Source organism: Dothidotthia symphoricarpi (assembly GCF_010015815.1).
Source record: "Dothidotthia symphoricarpi CBS 119687 unplaced genomic scaffold P153scaffold_15, whole genome shotgun sequence".
Lineage (NCBI taxonomy): Eukaryota > Fungi > Ascomycota > Dothideomycetes > Pleosporales > Dothidotthiaceae > Dothidotthia > Dothidotthia symphoricarpi.
In genome coordinates, this window is record NW_022985022.1 from 464,687 (window position 1) to 482,212 (window position 17,526).

Genomic DNA, 17,526 nt, shown 5'->3' on the forward strand with positions numbered 1-17,526 from the left:
GATTGGCTCGCGTGTTACAATAACCACCCTCAGAACGCCAACTGACACGAAGATGTTGAAGGGATTCAATGGCACGGAAATTGCCAAAGAGGTCTACATAGGTGAGAACGTTCATGTCGGTGACGGCTGTATCATTGAGGCCGGCGTGCGCATCGGCAACGGTGCTATCATCCGTCCTGGATCTGTTGTTATTCGGGTAAGTGGTATTTTGATTATGATTGCTCTCCAACAGGCTACGCATATCGTGGCATCGATCTCTCCAGACAGGGTTGCATCTTTTGGCGACAACCACAAACGGCGAAGGAGATGATTGGGCCATGCTCGCCTGTTGATTGAGTTGTCGAGAACACAACCACTGGCGTGTCGTTATCAGGCTACAGGAGCTAACTTTGTGTAGGATGTACCGCCTGACTGCATTGCTGGCGGCAACCCAGCCAATGTGCGCGATGTCAATTGGGCCGATTGATATGGCCATATCTGCCGAGTGTGACTTTACTGCAGTATCTGGCTAACATCAGCGATCTTTTGCAAGCTACGCTGGTGCAACAGTGTTGTTCCATGACACTCATGATGTTACTCATCTACTGGACTCTGGTCAAGTCCTCTGCCCACTCGTATCTACTGTAGGCCGGATTGTCTCTTCTGTCTATTTCCTTCCGGTACTCGCAACTCGTAGGGATTTTCGAATCTCCGCGCTGGTTTAGCTCGCGGCCACTAACATACCCCAGTAGTCCTAACTGGAGTATGGGAGCCTTTGTCTATGTAATTTCGTACCAAAGTGTCTCTGTAAAATTACGCGCCACTGTGTGGCGCTAGAGCTGGTTATGGCGTTTCATGCTTTTTGGGAGGATACCCTGATTTCTTATTTTTCTACAGGAGTTTACGGATCTGCTCATTTTTATTGTGTACGACGGAAAAGAGGTAACTTGGATAGATTGTGGCATTCTGTGCTACATTTCGTAGTGCGAAGGTTACCTGGGGATGTTCTTTCCTGTAGCGACGATGTGGGACATATAAAGAAGACAATCGAGGCTTGAGCCTTGGCAACTGAGAGCGCTCGTCTTGAAGTCATATCGAAATCGAAAGCCACCAAGCTCGAAACAAGCGCCTCATCACGTGCGTATGGCCTGTGCACGATTTCCAAAAACCTCCAGATGTGACCTGGGTGACAATCGACTATTACGCACGCCACTATTCCCCGCAATGCCACCCAAGGCGCCTCTCAATTGGGGCTGCATGCCCCCGTCCTTTCTCCTTCCATCGTCTACCCGCTTCCTCACCCCACTCATCCAGCAAAATGCGACACGAGTCTCCCACCCAGCAACCGCATACACATGCATCCGCGGCATCAAATCCACAAACACCCCCCGCCCCGACCGGTTCGCCCACCACCCCTCCAAACCCGCTCTCAACGCTACATCCACCGCCGCCCTCGAGCGTAGAGCACACTCGACACCCCTCCGCACTGGTCTTCTCGCCCTCAAGCGCGGCATGACATCTGTGTACGACACCGAGTCTGGGAAACGCACGCCATGCACCGTGTTGCAGCTGGATCGCAATGAAGTTGTTGCGCACAAGACGCGGGACAAGAACGGGTACTGGGCTGTTCAGATTGGCGCCGGGCAGAAGGAGGCACGGAACGTCACGCGGCCCATGTTAGGGCATTTTGCGGCAGGGAAGGTCAGCCCGAAGCGGTGGTTGGTAGAATTCAAAGTCAAAGACGAAGGGGGGCTGAAAGTTGGCGTGGGTGAAATGGTGGGCGCGGCATGGTTCACAAAGGGCCAGTGGGTGGACGTCAGGGCGATTAGCAGGGGAATGGGCTTCGCTGGTGTGAGTCTTCCCACACTCTGATAACCCGGCAGCTCAGCAGGGCGAGAGGGAGGACTGGACTGACAAGGCGAAACACAGGGCATGAAACGCCACGGCTTCAGCGGTCAACCCGCTTCCCACGGTCAATCGCTCATGCATCGTGGTATGGGTTCCGCAGGTGGTTCCCAGGGCTCCGGTTCGCGTGTTCTGCCTGGAAAGCGCATGGCCGGACGTATGGGCGGGGAGAGCGTCACGGTCAAAAACTTAAAGGTGCTGATGGTCGACAACGCGAATGGCCTCGTCGTCGTCTCAGGCTGTGTGCCCGGCCCGAAGAACCAGCTCATACAACTCCAGGATGCGCTGGGGAAGCCGTGGCCCAAGGGCCCGATGACGACAGCAGAACTTGGCCCTGTCGAGATTGCGGCGGAAGCTGAGGCTGCGGAGGCTGTAGCGGTTTGAAGAAGTTGGATCATGACCGAGGGAAGAAGAATAATGCATGCATGCACTATGACCACTTAACCCATCGCAAGTGTTTTGAGAAGCATGCATTGGACGGCCTTGGTAGCCGTGTAGAGTTGATGTGTAAAAGACATGTAAAAACCTACCACCCAGGCCACGGGCGCGAACGAGAAGATTTATTGAATTGGGATTGGAATCGAGCACAAGATCACAATCTGAATTGATCGTTGTGCATACAAGCTATAACTCTGTTGGAATGGAACGAAATACACAGACATCTCGCCTCCCTCCCGTGCAAGCGCGCCTCAAGGCGTGTAACCAGAATTGAACAGAAGAAAAACGCCCAACTCCCAACTTGTCGAAAAGGTCGTGAAGGGAGAAGAAACATAGTCTCGCATTGAACCTCCTTAAGAACTAATCGTCGTCATCATAATAATCGTAATCATCATCAGCGTCGTTTCCAACGTCCGAAGAATCATCAGTAGAACCGTCCGTACTCCCATCGTCAACATAGACATCCGCATTGGAAGCGCGGGCGAATCCATCATCAGCGAATCCGCCACCAGCATACCCACCACCCCGCACATCCACATGCCCATGCAGCGGGACCCCATCATCCACATATGCAGCCCCAAGACTCGCGCCACCCCCGGTAAACCCATCATCCATGACGTCCCGCATATCGCCCACAGCGCCCACATCGCTGCCGCCCGCCACGGAGATAACATCCTGGTCCTCGGGCGCAGACATGTAGTCGCTATCGTCTCCGGCGCTCTGCGACACCACATCGTCGTCCTGCGAAACGGATTGCTCGTCCGCGTAGTCGCTGTTCGTCTCTTCTGAGCGCTCGGAGCACACGTCTGAGTGGGCGGAGGCCGAGCGCGAGATGCGGTCTGAGTGGCGGGAGATGCGGTCCGAGTCGTCGTGGGAAGATAGGTCGGAGTTTTCGTCTGCGACTTTGGCGTGGTGGGGGGCTGTGGTGGCGTGGTAGGGAGCCATGGTGGAGTTGTAGTTGTAGTATGGGTAGTCGTCTGCTTCACTTGGACTGCGTCTGCTCATCTCGTCTCGCGCTGATCTGGCACATTGTGCATCGACGCGGCGGAATCCATCGAGGGTGTTGGTTGCGGCGTTGAAGGATTCTGGTTCGTAGTCTCTGAGGCTGTGTGAGCGTATCATGTCGGGTTTGTGGTCCCAGTTGTCTTCCTGGAGAAGTTTGTGGTTGGAATTGTCGTAGGCTGAGTCGTAGGCTGGATCGTAGTCGTCGTGTGCCGACACGTAGTCGTCATGTGTCAAGACGTAGTCATCATGTTTCGAGGCGTAGTCTTCGTGTGTGGAGAGGTAGTCATCATGTGTCGAGACTTTGGCGCCTCCATAGGTTGCTAGGGATCCAGTTGTTTGTGGAGAGAAAGATTGAGACGGGTTCGGTGCAGGGCGAGAGTGCTGGACTGGGGTGGAGAACGAGCTGAATGTGGAGGAATCATAGCTTGGCTGACGAGTATGTTTGGCAGGAGGGTCGTAGTGGGAGCTAGAGTCGTATGGGTGAGACGATATATAGTCGGATTCACTCGATAGAGAGTGTGGAATGTAGTCTGGCTTTGATGCTCGCTGTACATTGTGGCCACTGCTTGTAACGTAATCGTGGCCGGCTGATCTGCTGGCAGGCTCGAAAACTGGTTGCTGGGCAGCATAGTCTGGCTTTGAGGTCCGAGGTATGCGGTGACGGTGGGTCGTTTTACGCGTGGATTTGGGGGCAGAGCATCGGACAGCATGATCGGGTGGGTTCAAATCTTCTGGCGGGTTCACAGCTTGTGGTACATAGTCATGATAAGTTGGACGTTGTCTGCGTTCGGAAGTTGGAGGACGGGCCTTGCGGGCTGGTCTCGGTGCCCGTGGTTCGTATTCAGGCTGCGCTGAAGGTAGAATGGGCGGCGGGGAAGGTGCCGTGACGATATGGGGACGCTCATGCCGGGGTCTCGAGGATCGCGGCATGTACTCAGAGGCTTGATCCATATCGGTTGTCCGCCGCCTAGATGACGAGTTTGAGAGCTGTGGGGTGTGCTTCAAGGCCGGCGCCTGGCGATGTTGCGCAAAGCCTCTGCTGTATGTACCTGGGTCATAATTCTGATCATATCCGCCATAGTACGAGTGTCCATGTGGTTGCTCATGTGACATCTTGCGGCCTTACCCTCGAGCCCGATAAAGGCTGACCTGGGGACCTGGGGATTCGACGATATGACGATATGACGTGGGGAACTAGCGTAGTTGGGCAGGGTCACAGGAATTCGCGGTGCTCTGAGGAAACACCTCGCCTCGCTGGTCAAAGTCGCCGAAATTGGTTAGCGGATGGTTGTCGGCGCACCACCTTCCGTCTCAGGCTGCACCTTCACTCGCCTTCCAGAATACCTTCCTCAGTTTGTCTTCGCTTTTTATTCAATCACGCCAGCGCCTGAGAAGATGCGTTTTTAGCTCACCGCTTGCAGATCCCGTTCGGCCCGTACTATACGGCTATTAGTGGCATGATTCCGCCCAGGTCAGATATGCGACAAGTGTTTAACATAGCTTCACTAAACTGTTGATCTCAAACGCATAGCAACGAGACCCCCCTGGCCAGCATTGTTGCCACTCAATCTATGCCAGTTTAGGGGTGCTTACCGAGCTGGATGAGTTTAGTCCCGATTACTCCCAGTATTGAATAATTCTCCAGATCGCCGTCGCCGAAGTGCTTGCGGCCCTTTTCAGAGGCGACCAGGCCGCGTTGTCTCATTATACGAAGGGGCTTTTATTTCCCAACAAGAAACGATCTCGAAGGATGTGAGCATTTGTCGTGTTAAAGACCAGCATTCGAATAATTGCCGGCATTTCTCCATGATGGAGACAAATATGATTAGGATCTACGATTTTGAAATGTCATTGCTGTTTCTGATAAAGCCATGGTTCATGCCTGCTCTAGTACCTAGACCCTGTAAGTTTGACAGTTCTTACACCGCATGAAACAAATCCATCGCTAACGTTGAGCAGGAGTAGATCGCCTGTCCGAGCTCAGGAGGATATCCAAACCCTTTGATTTCTACCGCCGCCAGCCATCCACAAAACCCCCTAGCGCCCGTTAACACGAAGCCGCTAGAACAAGATCCACGAGGATCCTGACGTCCAGTATCCACCACTGTTGAGATTGTGCTAGCAGCGAAACTACATGTTCGTATGGGAGAACTCTGAACCATAGCGAGTAAGCAAAGCCCGGAGTATTACTGTGGTATACCCCTAGTGTTACCCAACTCGCCACGTTCAAGAGTTAGGTGCACAACAATTGGAATCGGGATTTGAAGCTCCAAGAAGCTTCCTCATTCACCGAGGGATGTGTACAGGCAGTTCGTGGGAAGGATAGCAATCGGGAAGTAGGTAATGCTAGACCTGTCTCATCCCTTTGATGTTTCTGTACATGAGACGAACTCGACTCATGTTGTGGACCCGCCTTTGTTCATTCGCTCATGACAGCGAAGCGTGAATCGAAGCCTCACGGGGAGGCCAGCCGGTGCGGTCGACGGCCATCACGCAAAGGGCAAAATCTCGGCAATTAGCTGGCTGAATGGTTTCATCTACTATTCGGCATTATACTCTACACAATAAACCTTGGCGTGTGCTTCGAACACCAGCTGAGCACTGAGAGATATAAAAGATGCATATCTCGCTGCCATTCTAACAATCATCCAGACTCGTTCTGATAACCACTCACTACCTTACATTCATTATTCCCCCGAGAATCTTGTTATTCAACCATTCCTTCTTACACTCTTTCTGCTATCCACTTGTTTCTCATATAAGACTTACTCTTCGGATAAAAGATGAAGCCCTCTTTCTTCGCCGCTGTTCTCACAGCGCTTGCCACTCATGTCGGTGCTCAAACCGTCAAAGGTGCTGCTGAAGGATTCGCGAAGGGTGTTACGGGTGGTGGCAGCGCAAAAGCTGTTACCCCTACCACCACGGCCGAGCTCATCAGCTACCTCGGCGACGCAGAGGCCCGCGTAATCGTCCTGACCAAGACGTTCGATTTCACCGGAACCGAGGGCACTGCTACCACTTCAGGCTGCTCTCCCTGGGGCACTGCGACTGCTTGCCAACAGGCTATAAACAAGGATGGGTGGTGCGACAACTACCAGAAGGACGCCCCGAAAGTCGCCAAAATCACCTACGACAAAGCTGGTAGTATCGGCATAACTGTTGCTTCCAACAAGAGTCTGATCGGACAAGGAACTGCAGGCGTAATCAAAGGCAAAGGAATTCGAATGGCGAACGGTGTAAAGAACATCATCATTCAGAACGTCAGGTTCACCGAGATCAATCCCAAATATGTTTGGGGAGGTGACGCCATAACGGTGGATGGTGGAGACATGATTTGGATTGATCATGTAACGACCGACCTCATCGCTCGCCAGCATATCGTTCTGGGCAACAGCGCATCCGGCCGCGTAACAATCTCCAACTGCGAAATTAACGGCGCAACCTCCTGGTCCGCCACCTGTGACGGAAATCATTACTGGGCACTCTACTTTACTGGCTCTGATGACCAGGTCACCTTCAAGAACAACTACGTCCACCACACTTCTGGTCGCTCGCCTAAGATTGGTGGCAACTCCCTTGTTCACGCTGTTAACAACTACTTCTACTCAAACCCTCAGCATATGTTGGAGGCGGACGCTGGTGCTAAGGCACTCTTCGAGGGCAACAACTTCCAGAACGTTAAAGCCGCTCAGCAAGCTGATCTGGATGGAGCAGTCTACGGTGTTGCAAGCGCGGCACAGGCTTCGACTTGCACGGCGTCTCTTGGTCGTGCTTGCCAGCTCAATGTTTATGGCACCTCTGCTGCGCTTACGGGCTCAGACTCCAGCTTTTTGTCTAGCTTCAAGGGCAAGAATATTGCCACCGCCGGTGCTGCTGCGGACAGCAAGAACCTTGTCAACACTGCTGGATATGGTCGCATCTAAGCGAGTTCTCTGTATGGGCAGTGTTTAAGGCCTTCATTGAGAACGGGTGGCGATTGGAGTGAGGGTGTGAATGGATCTTCTCGACAACCTTTTATATAGTACTCATGTAGCACGTATAACCATCCATTCTTCGTCTTGAGTTGCGGATCGATCGGATATGTGTCGATATGAACCTGAAGTTTGATCGTGTAGTCGTTTCTAACGAATCTCTCGAGTCAAGTCTAGCCATCCTTGACACCACTTCTCGCTTTATCCAGACTGAGTCCTTTGCAATACCAAACATCTACGATAGTTTACTAACAAGGTGTCTAGGTCTTTCAAGTCACCAGGCCATTGCCTTCCGATCTTTTCCGGCTTGGGCCAGCGTCGTTCCATAGCCAAGAGGCGGATTTAGCTGCCAAGAAACGCTGTCCAGACGCTTGAGCTCATGGTTTGGAAAAGTTATCAGATTGAGCCATTTTAGTCTAATCTGATGATGGTTGCCGATGGACTAGTTCAACTAACATGGTACCCGCCTGCGAGTCACCGCCCTTTACATAGGGTGATACTTTGGGATATTTCAATACTGACCGATGAGACGTGTTGTATCAGCGGCTTTGTTAGATAGAGGGAAGCATAATCTTCCTAGACACGCAGGGCAGGTTGTAGCGTACCCGTCAAAAGAGATTGTAGAGTAAGATACTACAGGACATGAAGCGATATTGAAAGGTTTGTCACCAACCTCGTCGAGACTTTGACAATGTCTACCATCAGCTGATTGAGATCCTTAGAACCATCAGTCCGCGGACTCTAGAAGGCTTGGAAGAGTGAATGTGACCTTCAGTCCGCGAATCTGGCATCGACCTTACAAAACTAGTTGCAATCGTACGGGGACTCCGATGCTTCACACGTGGCGGTGACCACTCACCCCGCCGGGGTACCTTCCGAAACGCTTACCGCCAAGTCGTTGTTTGTTGTTTGTAAGACAGAACGAACGCCCGATGACTTGGCAGGGTCTCCATGCCCTCGTATCAGATCGATCTGTTATCTTATAAGATCCTCGACAAACCTCACTACTACGCTGACACCCATCACACCAAAACCAAGTTGCCATATTTCTGGAACTTGCACCTCTCCCTGCCGTCATGGCGTCGCCAAACGTGAACGCAATGGAGAAGACAGCGGGTCTCGGCATGGCTGAGCGTGACTTCCACGACCACAACACTGTCAACGACAAGGACCAAGCAGTTGCGATGAGCGTTAATGAGACGGACTCAACGCTCGCCCGCAAGCTAGGCGATGCTGAATCCGTTGACGCTGAGCAGCCTGCTGGACTGCAGAAGATGGAGGCCATCACTTTGGTCTGGACGAAGAAGTGGCTCATGACTGCCTACTTTTTGTGAGTTTGTCTTCACTACCAGACCACCATGGTGCTAACACGAATCAAGGATCTGGCTCATCTCCTTCGTCAACTCCCTCCAGCAGCAATCAAACTGGTCTTGGACGCCGTATGTCACCAGCGAGTTCTCTCTCCATGGCCTCACAGCCATCACTGGTGTCGTCGCCAATCTGATCGGCGGTGTGTCCAAGTTGCCACTGGCCAAGTTCATCGATCTTGTTGGACGACCACAGGGATTCGCGATATGTCTAGTTTGCGTTGTGCTATGTGAGTGTCTCCTTGAACTCAATTCCGCACATTGAGGACGCCTGAGGATTGTGATGGTGCTGACAATTGTTCTAGCTCTCATGCTCATGGGCGTCTGCCAGAACGTTCAAACATATGCCGCAGCGCAGGTCTTCTACTGGTCCGGCATGAACGGCATCGACTATGTCCTCACGATCTTCATTGCTGACACGTCTCTACTGAGGAACCGCCTCATCTGGTTCGCATTCACTGGTACGCCGTACATCTGCAACACCTTCGCTGGTCCCGAGCTGGGCCAGCGCTTCCTCGATGACAGTACTTGGCGCTGGGGCTATGGTGCATTCGCCATTATCACCCCGTTCATATGCATCCCGTTCTGGGTCGTCTTCTTCATGATGAACAGGCGTGCGAAGCAAAGGGGTATGATTGCAAGGGAGAAGAGTGGCAGGACACTATTGCAGTCCATTCAGCACTGGTGTGTCGAGTTCGACGGTAAGCTACCCGTACTTGAAGCTTTGCGGGCCAGGTGCTAATATGTCTTAGTGATTGGCCTGTTGCTCGTTTGTGGAGGCTTCTCCCTCTTCCTCTTGCCATTCAGTCTCGCAGCGTACCAAAAACAGGGATGGGCATCGCCAATGATCATCTGTATGATTGTCTTCGGCTTCCTCATGATTGTTCTGTTCGGCGTATGGGAGCGTTTCTTCGCCCCGAAGACATTCTTCCCGTACCACCTCATGAAGGATCGCTCCGTCGTTGCGGCGTGCCTGCTTGGCTGCAATACCTGGATCGCGTTCTAGTGAGCTACCTCTTTCTTCCCCTCCAGGACTTTCTAACCCGTGTCCCAAGTTCATACAAAATGTACTACGCGTCCTATCTACAAGTTGTCTTCCAACTTTCCGTCGCAAAAGCGGGATATATCACCAACATCTTCAACATCGTGTCCTGCACCTGGGCTGTCATCATCTCTTTCGCCTTCAAGTACAGTGACACGTACAAATGGGGCGCTTTGATTGCCATGCCCATCCAGATCCTCATGACAGGCCTGTTGATTCATTTCCGTGCGCCCGGAACCTCGATTGGACTTCTCGTCATGGTCGAAGTTTTTGCTGCCATGTGCGGTGCCATGTTGGTGCAGGTCGAGCAGGTCGCAGTCATGGCGGCTGTACCTCACGAGCACTTGGCAACTGGTCTTGCGCTTCTCGCTATGATCACATCTGTGGGTGGGTCTATTGGCCAAACCATCTCCGGAGCTCTTTGGACGCAGATCGTACCCAGGAAGATTGCGGAGTATCTGCCAGAGGAGTCCAAGGGCCAGGCGGCAACCATCTACGCTAGTCTTGTCACGCAGTTGGCGCTTCCGTGGGACTCACCCGAGAGACAGGCTGTAGTCAGGGCGTATAGCGACGCGCAGAGGGTCATGGTCATTGTGGGAACTTGTGCGCTTGTGCCGTGTCTGATCTGGGTCGCGATGTTGAAAAACTACCGCATGTCGGAGCACAAGGAGAGGAAGGGATTGCAGCTCTGAGTAAGGTGTGGGTTGAGTGGGTTATGTTTGTAGGCTGGGTCGACGAGAGTCGTACGAAAAGTATGGGGGCAAATGTTTAATGGTAATTAACTAATTTCTGGGAATTTGGTCCCATTCAATACCTTTGTGATTCAGAGATGTGTTCCAGTGTTGCAGAGCTCTTAGAATGCATTACTCCTCTTCAACTCACCGTCCATGTGCAGAGCGAAAGCTTCCTCGATGCGCTGGTAATGCTGTGCATTGAGGTTTGAAGTTATTTTTGGATGCAGTATGTAGAGGAAGGGTGAGGTTTGAGGATGAGGGAAGAGGAGTTCATGGAGAGAGATCAAGGTTGTTGCGAAGAAGGCGCTCCGGCAGATCTTGGAACTTGATATACCATGTTGAATTTATACTAAAACATTGCGCAACCGTTGAGCGAGCGCATCGAACAACTCGACTGAATATGCCACCACCCGCCCAGGAGGACTTGAATACACCGACAGTATGATCCTCATGACTCTTCACCATGCAGCCGGAAAGTCCTCACAAACGCCCGAATCCAGAAACACATCTCCTCTCACACCCACCCTACGAAGTCTGCAGACTGACCTGCTCAACCCCCCTACTGACCTCCTCCTCAGCCGTCTTGTCAGCAGGCTGTCCATCCTTGCCCTTCTCCGCGGCCTCGACGCCCTTACCCGCGCCCGCAGCCTTCTTCGCCTTCTTGCGCTCTTTCTCCGCCTTCTTCTCCGCGGCTTTCCTAGCCTTCTCGTCCTTGGCCTTGCGCGCCTCCTCGCCGCCAAACTGCTCGCGCCACTCCTGCTCTTTCTCAGCCTTGATCTGCGAGAACAGATAGCCGGCTGTGCCGATCTTGTGGCCGACGGGGAGGGAGCGGGCTTCCCAGTTGTCTGGGATGATGAGGAATTTGGCGTTGAGCTGGGAGAGGATTCCGGCGGTGGTGTCGGGCCTGTAGTCTAAGTCAGTGATGTGTTCTGCAGCGAGGCGTGGTAGGTGGTGTTCTGCGGAATGTTTAGAAATGAGGGGAGTGGAACGACTTACATGTATGGTTGGATCAAACTGGCGAGCAGATGGATGTGGCTGAGAGCCAGCCCCACGACGGCAGCACAGCGTTCCGGTTGCTCAGTCGCCAGTTTGTTGTCGAGCCTGTTATCTTGCAACAACTGGTTGCCCTGACTTGACAGATGTAGTGCTGTGCTCAGCGCAGCACGAATCTTGACATCCTCAAGCTCCTCGATGTATCTTTTCAGCAGTTCATTGACCTTCTTCTTGTGCTCAGTGAAGTAGTCGTCCTCGAACTTGGTGTAGTCAGGCACTACCGAGTCATACACCTTCGAATTGACAAACTTAATAACGCGATTGACGAAGTTGCCTAGGTTCTTGAGCAGCTCGTTGTTGTTTGCCGAAATGAAGCCGTCCCACTCGAATTCGGTATCACCCGTCTCCGGGCGATGCGAGAGCAAGTAATAACGCCACACATCAGATGGAATACCCGTTTCTCTCGCATTGTTGCCGAAAACACCGATGTTTCTCGATTTGGAGAACTTACCCTTCTCATAGTTCAAGTACTCGGTTGTTGATATTGTGTTGAGCATGGTCCACTTGTCTTTTGTACCAATCTGAGAGCATGGGAACACGACCGTGTGGAATGGCACGTTGTCCTTGCCCATGAACTGGTACAGCTTGACGTTCTCGGGATTCTTCCACCACTTCTCCCACTCATCTGTGTATGTGGCGGTGATGGACACGTAACCGATGCATGCGTCGAACCACACGTACATGACTTTGTCTTCGTAACCCTGGTCGACATATGTTAGTACACTGAAGGCCTCCATACCTCACTCTACCAATACGTACCTCGAGCGGCACCGCAGTACCCCACTTGAGATCGCGAGTAATTCCACGCGGCCGTAGACCCTCCTTCAGCCAAGATGCAGTGATCTGAGTGCCGTTGGAGCTCCAGTTACCCTCTTGACTCGACTTCTTGAACCACTCCTCCTCCAGCGGCTGCAGTTTATCCAAGCATAGATATACGTGTTTCGTCTCGCGTGGTACAGGCGTCGCTCCATCAAGTTTACAACGTGGGTTCTTCAGCTCCAGAGGATCGAGTAAATGTCCACATTTGTCGCACTGATCTCCTCGAGCATCGTCGTAGTTGCACAACGGGCAGGTACCCTCGACGAATCGATCCGCCAAGAAGCTCTTGTGTGTCTCGCAGTACGGCTGTGTTGTGGTCTGCTCCTCCAGAAAGCCGTTCTTATACAGTTTTGTGAAGATATCCTGCGCGATATCCGTCTGTTGCTGTGTTGGTGTCCTGCCGAAGTGGTCGAAGGAGATGTTGAACCACTTGTACACGTCTGCGTGCAGCGCAAAGTACTTGTCGCATAGCTGTTGTGGTGTAACCTTCTCTTCAATCGCCTTGGTCTCGGTGGCAGTGCCGTATTCGTCTGTTCCACATACGTAGAGTGTGTTGTAGCCGCGTGCGCGTGAGAAGCGGGCAAACACGTCGGCGGAGAGAACGGAACCGACAATGTTGCCCAGATGAGGAACGTTGTTGACGTAGGGCAATGCGCTCGTGATGAGCACGTTGCGCTCGCCCTCGACGGGCAGTATCTTTTTTGTATCCGTCATGAGACTCTGTTGTGTGTTAGCTTGAGTTGGCAATTTCAACACAACTAAGACTTTGTGACATACTTATCAGCACTCGCAAGGGTGGTATCTATAAGAGAAGGGATATAATAGTGGGGAAATTGCAGTCCACTGTTCCGTGTATAGCTCGAATGTTGTTGAAGTGACTCAAGCTCGAATCTCACTCACACAATGCAACCACAGCTGCCCCTCCCAAAATGACCCCGCTGCAGGGTCCAGCCACCTGCGCCACACCAAAATCCTCGACGACCAGACGCTGCATCACCCCTACACAACCGCGAAAGATCAATTTCAGGCCTTCTGGATACGTGGGCTGAGCGTAGTATAGTGTTGAGGGTTAACTAGGACTTGACTCCCAAAGTCTCGAACCTCTATATTGGACCGAGTTGGGACTGCAAAAGACCAGAAAGCCATCACTGGACTATATCTCTTGAAGAAACCGTATCAACTTGATATACTCGAGCTCAGGTTGTCCAGCTTCGATTTGGACAAAATACCTGTCGTTTTCACACAAGACCACCATCCTCATCAACCACTCCACCAAGTCTATAGCCCTTACATCTACCAAAATCCTCAAAGAAAAGGCGAATCAAGTACAAGAGCAAGGAACACAACCATCACCACACACAAAATGGCGAACTCCCATCAAATCCCAACAGACGACCCCTTCGACTCGCTCCTAACCCTCGAAGACACCCTCTACACCACCGCCTACACGGCCGGTACCAACGCCGGCGCCCTCGCCGGCCGGATCGAAGGACGAGTCTTCGGGCTAGAAAACGGCTTTGAGAAGTTTGCAGCCCTGGGCGCCCTGCACGGTCGAGGCGTGATATGGGCCGCTCGAATACCCTCTCTCTCATCCACATCCACATCCACACAAACACAAACGCAAACACAAGCAAACCACCCTCCTGAAACGCCCCTCTTCCCACAACTCCCCCCCTCCGCCCGCCTAACCTCCAACACAACGCTCCTACACTCCCTAACCGACCCCCTCACCTTCTCCACCGCAAACACCGAAGGCGCAGTCGCAGATTTCGACGACAGACTGAAGCGCGCAGGCGCAAAAGCAAAAGTCATTGAGCGTATTGTGGGGGAGATGCCGTTTTCCTCGTCATCGTCAACATCAACATCGGCAGGAGGAGCAAAGCAAGATGGCGATGTAGATGCAGATGCAGATGCAGACTCACCGCCAACGAGGGGCAGCAAGAAGGGGCGGAGCGGCAATGTGAAGATGGCTGGGGAGGGGAGGAAGAAGGGCGATGACAGTATGGAGGATTTTGGGGGGTCGCGGTTCTTGAGATGATGCTGGTTGTGCTGAGAATGGGGGTTTGGATGGTGCGTCTCGCGGATGACATACGTGGGTTGTTAGTTCCTGGCTGTCAAGGCGTAGTGTGCAAGTCCGGTGTCGATGTCCGTCTGCGCCTTCCCTCTGCGAGCACATCAGGCGAGGAATCGTACGAGACGTGGGAAGACATGGCCTGATGCCAGCCCATCCACCGGGTCGAGGAAGGTGCGAATCCAGAGAAACAACGCGACAACCAGAACCGCAACGTCGAAGAATAAAGGAGAGGAAGGAGATTGAGGAGGTTCAAGGCGAATTACTACCGCACTACACTATCCTAAAAGATCCTCTGGGTATAACCTGTTTGGAGGCACAGCCCAAAATACAGCCACCCCTACACCATGCTCGAATATAAGAAATCAGGGAAGGGACCTCTCGTCGACACTAAAATAATACTGGACAATCAAATCTGAACTGTGTAGAAAGTACGCTCCTCTGGTCCCTCTGGTTTTCGTGCTAAGTGCTGCACTGGTATCATGTCTGCAAACCCCTGCCGCCTTCACAACTTCAACTGCCCCGTAATGCGCACCACAGTGCAATCACCCGTCCATCATGGGATCATGTCTCCCCACCGGCATACGTGACGGCCCAAGCGACTTCGATGCTCCGATGCTGTCAACGCGATTGTGATTCGGGAGCTCCTAGTACCCGTTCATGGTCATTCGCTGACTGTTCCTGCTAAGCTCGCGGTCGGCAGATGGCGAGATGGGACGAGAAGAGTGGCCGCCGACAGCAGAGCTCTCCTTGAGTGCAAGCAGCTGCTTGGCACGGAAGGACTCGTAGTGGATTTGCGCAGTGGTCTCGATCAGGTCTTGCAGATGGCTGCGTGTGAGGAAGTTGCGGAGATGAACGAATTCGCAGTGGCTTTCATCCTCGACTGTGAGATGTTAGTAGGTGCTTCAGTGAGGAAGTAGATGTAGACTTGCCGTTGATAACGCCCCATTTGTTCTGGCGGCCGCGGACGTTCCTGCCGTTGACGACAACCGTCTTCTCAGAGCCAATGACAGCAAAGGGCATGAAGTCCTGTGAAGTTGTTAGCATGCATCCACATGACACATTGACATATTTGGGGGCCTACCCTGATGGATGCCTTGAGCGCAGCCTCCTCCGAGTCGTCCTCCTCGTTGTCGTAGGGGTACATGCGCAGGTTGTGGAACTGAAACTCCTCCTTTATGCGGTGCTTGAACTCAGCACGCTCCTCCAGGGTCAAGCTGTCACTCTTGGCAATGACAGGCACAACGTTGACGAACTCGCTCAGCTTCTTGAGGACAACAATGTCGATGGGCTTCAGAGCGTGGCCAGATGGCTGGATGAAGAACAAGCAGCAGTGGATGCGCGTGTCCTGGAGGTACCTCTCACGCTGGGCGGTGAGCTCCTTGCGGAGGTAGGCACTGTGCTGGTCCTTAATGTACTTGACAATGGGGTCCCAGCAGCGCTCGTTGTTGATCAGGTCGCCGTAGCCGGGGGTGTCGACGATGTTGAGACGCAGGCGCACGCCGTTTTCCTCGATCACGTGTGAGACGGGATGGATGGCCGTGGTGCTGCGGAGCTCCTCGTCGGGGTGGAAGCGACCCTTGCTGTCCATGAGGTGCGAAGCGAAGATGGTGTTGATGAGGGTCGACTTGCCGAGACCAGTCTGGCCTGAGGTGGCATTCGCAATTAGCATTTGAGCAGCCATGTGCACAAGGGCCGAAGCTTACCAACGCAAATGACGTTGAACTGGAAGCCTCTCTTCACCGACTTCTTCTCGATCTGCTTGGTGATGCTGTCGAAACCGACATAGCTGTCTGGGAAGATGGACTGCTGGTATGTGGTGGCCATGGCGGGCGAAGTGAGCCTCACAGGCGGGTTTATGGGTATGAAGAGCTGCGGGTGAGAGAGTGGGAGCTTGGGGAGACTGGCACGTCGAGTGTTGTGGAGCAGGAAACAGACAGGGTCACTCGGGCTGGCAACTTTCTCGTGGAGTTGCAGGAGCGGGAAAGGGGCAGCCACGAAGCGACAGCGCGCTAGCAGCAAACGGGGCAGGCGCGAACTGAGCTCGGGTGCAGTTTATTTCCAACACCACCACCACCATCGAGGGCGTCCACGTCCCGCTCGCTGTCGACACACTCTCCACAACCTCCATCGCCATGGCGCTCGCCCGTCCGTTGCCCCCGTTGTGGCAGACGCTGTTTCCCGGCCTCAATGGCCCCATGCGACCCGTCCTGAACCTGCCACTTCTCCAGCGCCTTTCACAGCCCTTCCGGATGCTGCCTACGCCATTCGCCGCCCTCGCATTGCCTTCAATCTCGTTTCCCTCAATACCGTCGATCGCCGATATATGGGAAGGAATCCTCAAGGCTGTACCAAAGAAGAAGACATCATACCGCAAAAAGCGACAACGCTTCATGGCCGGCAAGGGACTGAAGGACATCACTGCACTGCACACATGTCCAGCTTGCGGGAGGGTCAAGCGGTTGCATATTTTGTGCCCTTACTGTGTGGATGGTACGTCAGACCTACACATCTGGCATGTGAGAGTCAAGACTTGAACTAGGGCTGACAGCTTGTCATAGCGATCAAAACCCATATTTTTGGCCAGATGAACTGGTCCCTCCGCACACCGACCTCCAAGCAGATGAAGCAGATGAAGCGCGACAAGCGCGATGAGAACCGGAGGAAGCGCCAGGTAGAGACGGATCCGAGGAAAGAAAAGGAGGAACAGATCTTGAAGCACACGGGGTGGTTTGGAAAGTCAGGTTGATTGATAACGGATGATTGGGGATACGATGGGCAGGGACGAACTGTGCTGGCTCTCGATAGAGATGTGTACAACTATTTGCATGGACAGGCGTCACTCAGGTGTTCAGCTGTTTGCACATTGGAAATGTAGCAACATGTAGAACGCAAGGCAGGAGGGAATATATCATGACATTATGGCATGGCGACAACATTACGGCACTTGCCAAAAATGAACATTATAATGGCTTCCTCGTCCCTTCTTCGAAACTATCCAATCTTGATGATATTGCACTGGGACGTTTGATTTACAATCCCTCACTTCGTCCGCGTTTTGGGTCGAGCGTTCTCGAAACATAGCCGAGCCTGAACACTCGAAAGGCGAAAGACGCGTAGATGAGGGAGACAGCTGTGTAGA

At 53.0% G+C, this 17,526-nt stretch overlaps 8 protein-coding genes across 8 annotated transcripts; 5 read left to right on the forward strand and 3 right to left on the reverse strand.

Annotated features, from left to right (window-relative positions):
- Positions 1-1,203: 1,203 nt before the first annotated feature.
- On the forward strand, positions 1,204-2,268 carry P153DRAFT_296274 (mitochondrial 54S ribosomal protein YmL9; the record flags this gene model as incomplete). Its single annotated transcript, XM_033664080.1, has 2 exons — positions 1,204-1,830; positions 1,909-2,268. 2 exons carry the CDS (start codon positions 1,204-1,206, stop codon positions 2,266-2,268), a joined length of 987 nt encoding a protein of 328 aa, XP_033521607.1.
- A 172-nt stretch (positions 2,269-2,440) lies between these two features.
- P153DRAFT_368539 (uncharacterized protein) lies at positions 2,441-4,530 on the reverse strand. Its single transcript, XM_033668538.1, has one exon. It carries the CDS (start codon positions 4,276-4,278, stop codon positions 2,683-2,685), a length of 1,596 nt encoding a protein of 531 aa, XP_033521608.1. The 5' UTR covers positions 4,279-4,530; the 3' UTR covers positions 2,441-2,682.
- A 1,269-nt stretch (positions 4,531-5,799) lies between these two features.
- On the forward strand, positions 5,800-7,389 carry P153DRAFT_61836 (polysaccharide lyase family 1 protein). Its single transcript, XM_033673304.1, has one exon. The coding sequence runs from the start codon at positions 6,111-6,113 to the stop codon at positions 7,248-7,250; it is 1,140 nt and encodes a 379-aa protein (XP_033521609.1). The 5' UTR covers positions 5,800-6,110; the 3' UTR covers positions 7,251-7,389.
- Positions 7,390-8,037: 648 nt separating this feature from the next.
- P153DRAFT_344646 (MFS general substrate transporter) lies at positions 8,038-10,536 on the forward strand. Its single transcript, XM_033666058.1, has 5 exons — positions 8,038-8,628; positions 8,678-8,895; positions 8,971-9,366; positions 9,418-9,670; positions 9,721-10,536. Exons 1-5 carry the CDS (start codon positions 8,375-8,377, stop codon positions 10,397-10,399), a joined length of 1,800 nt encoding a protein of 599 aa, XP_033521610.1. The 5' UTR covers positions 8,038-8,374; the 3' UTR covers positions 10,400-10,536.
- A 208-nt stretch (positions 10,537-10,744) lies between these two features.
- Positions 10,745-13,182, reverse strand: P153DRAFT_320773 (methionyl-tRNA synthetase). The gene is made up of 4 exons (XM_033665124.1): positions 13,091-13,182; positions 12,254-13,033; positions 11,438-12,195; positions 10,745-11,345 (listed from the first exon to the last, which is right to left on the reverse strand). Exons 2-4 carry the CDS (start codon positions 13,025-13,027, stop codon positions 10,967-10,969), a joined length of 1,911 nt encoding a protein of 636 aa, XP_033521611.1. The 5' UTR covers positions 13,028-13,033; positions 13,091-13,182; the 3' UTR covers positions 10,745-10,966.
- A 207-nt stretch (positions 13,183-13,389) lies between these two features.
- Positions 13,390-14,449, forward strand: P153DRAFT_368543 (uncharacterized protein). Its single transcript, XM_033668539.1, has one exon. The coding sequence runs from the start codon at positions 13,677-13,679 to the stop codon at positions 14,349-14,351; it is 675 nt and encodes a 224-aa protein (XP_033521612.1). The 5' UTR covers positions 13,390-13,676; the 3' UTR covers positions 14,352-14,449.
- Positions 14,450-14,619: 170 nt separating this feature from the next.
- On the reverse strand, positions 14,620-16,334 carry P153DRAFT_368544 (cell division control protein-like protein 10). The gene is made up of 4 exons (XM_033668540.1): positions 16,091-16,334; positions 15,469-16,031; positions 15,317-15,413; positions 14,620-15,267 (listed from the first exon to the last, which is right to left on the reverse strand). The coding sequence occupies exons 1-4, from the start codon at positions 16,209-16,211 to the stop codon at positions 15,032-15,034; spliced, it is 1,017 nt and encodes a 338-aa protein (XP_033521613.1). The 5' UTR covers positions 16,212-16,334; the 3' UTR covers positions 14,620-15,031.
- A 185-nt stretch (positions 16,335-16,519) lies between these two features.
- Positions 16,520-17,492, forward strand: P153DRAFT_424513 (uncharacterized protein; the record flags this gene model as incomplete). Its single annotated transcript, XM_033672490.1, has 2 exons — positions 16,520-16,877; positions 16,946-17,492. The coding sequence occupies 2 exons, from the start codon at positions 16,520-16,522 to the stop codon at positions 17,131-17,133; spliced, it is 546 nt and encodes a 181-aa protein (XP_033521614.1). The 3' UTR covers positions 17,134-17,492.
- Positions 17,493-17,526: the final 34 nt, after the last annotated feature.

Coding starts and splice junctions, on each gene's coding strand:
- P153DRAFT_368539 (XM_033668538.1), bottom strand. CDS start 4,278: ATGGATCAAGCCTCTGAGTACATGCCGCGATCCTCGAGACCCCGGCAT.
- P153DRAFT_61836 (XM_033673304.1), top strand. CDS start 6,111: ATGAAGCCCTCTTTCTTCGCCGCTGTTCTCACAGCGCTTGCCACTCAT.
- P153DRAFT_344646 (XM_033666058.1), top strand. CDS start 8,375: ATGGCGTCGCCAAACGTGAACGCAATGGAGAAGACAGCGGGTCTCGGC. Junction 8,629..8,677: donor CTCATGACTGCCTACTTTTT/GTGAGTTTGTCT, acceptor ACACGAATCAAG/GATCTGGCTCATCTCCTTCG. Junction 8,896..8,970: donor TCTAGTTTGCGTTGTGCTAT/GTGAGTGTCTCC, acceptor CAATTGTTCTAG/CTCTCATGCTCATGGGCGTC.
- P153DRAFT_320773 (XM_033665124.1), bottom strand. CDS start 13,027: ATGACGGATACAAAAAAGATACTGCCCGTCGAGGGCGAGCGCAACGTG. Junction 12,196..12,253: donor GTACTGCGGTGCCGCTCGAG/GTACGTATTGGT, acceptor TATGTCGACCAG/GGTTACGAAGACAAAGTCAT. Junction 11,346..11,437: donor AGTTTGATCCAACCATACAT/GTAAGTCGTTCC, acceptor CTTAGACTACAG/GCCCGACACCACCGCCGGAA.
- P153DRAFT_368543 (XM_033668539.1), top strand. CDS start 13,677: ATGGCGAACTCCCATCAAATCCCAACAGACGACCCCTTCGACTCGCTC.
- P153DRAFT_368544 (XM_033668540.1), bottom strand. CDS start 16,211: ATGGCCACCACATACCAGCAGTCCATCTTCCCAGACAGCTATGTCGGT. Junction 16,032..16,090: donor GTTCAACGTCATTTGCGTTG/GTAAGCTTCGGC, acceptor ATGCCACCTCAG/GCCAGACTGGTCTCGGCAAG. Junction 15,268..15,316: donor CAAATGGGGCGTTATCAACG/GCAAGTCTACAT, acceptor AACATCTCACAG/TCGAGGATGAAAGCCACTGC.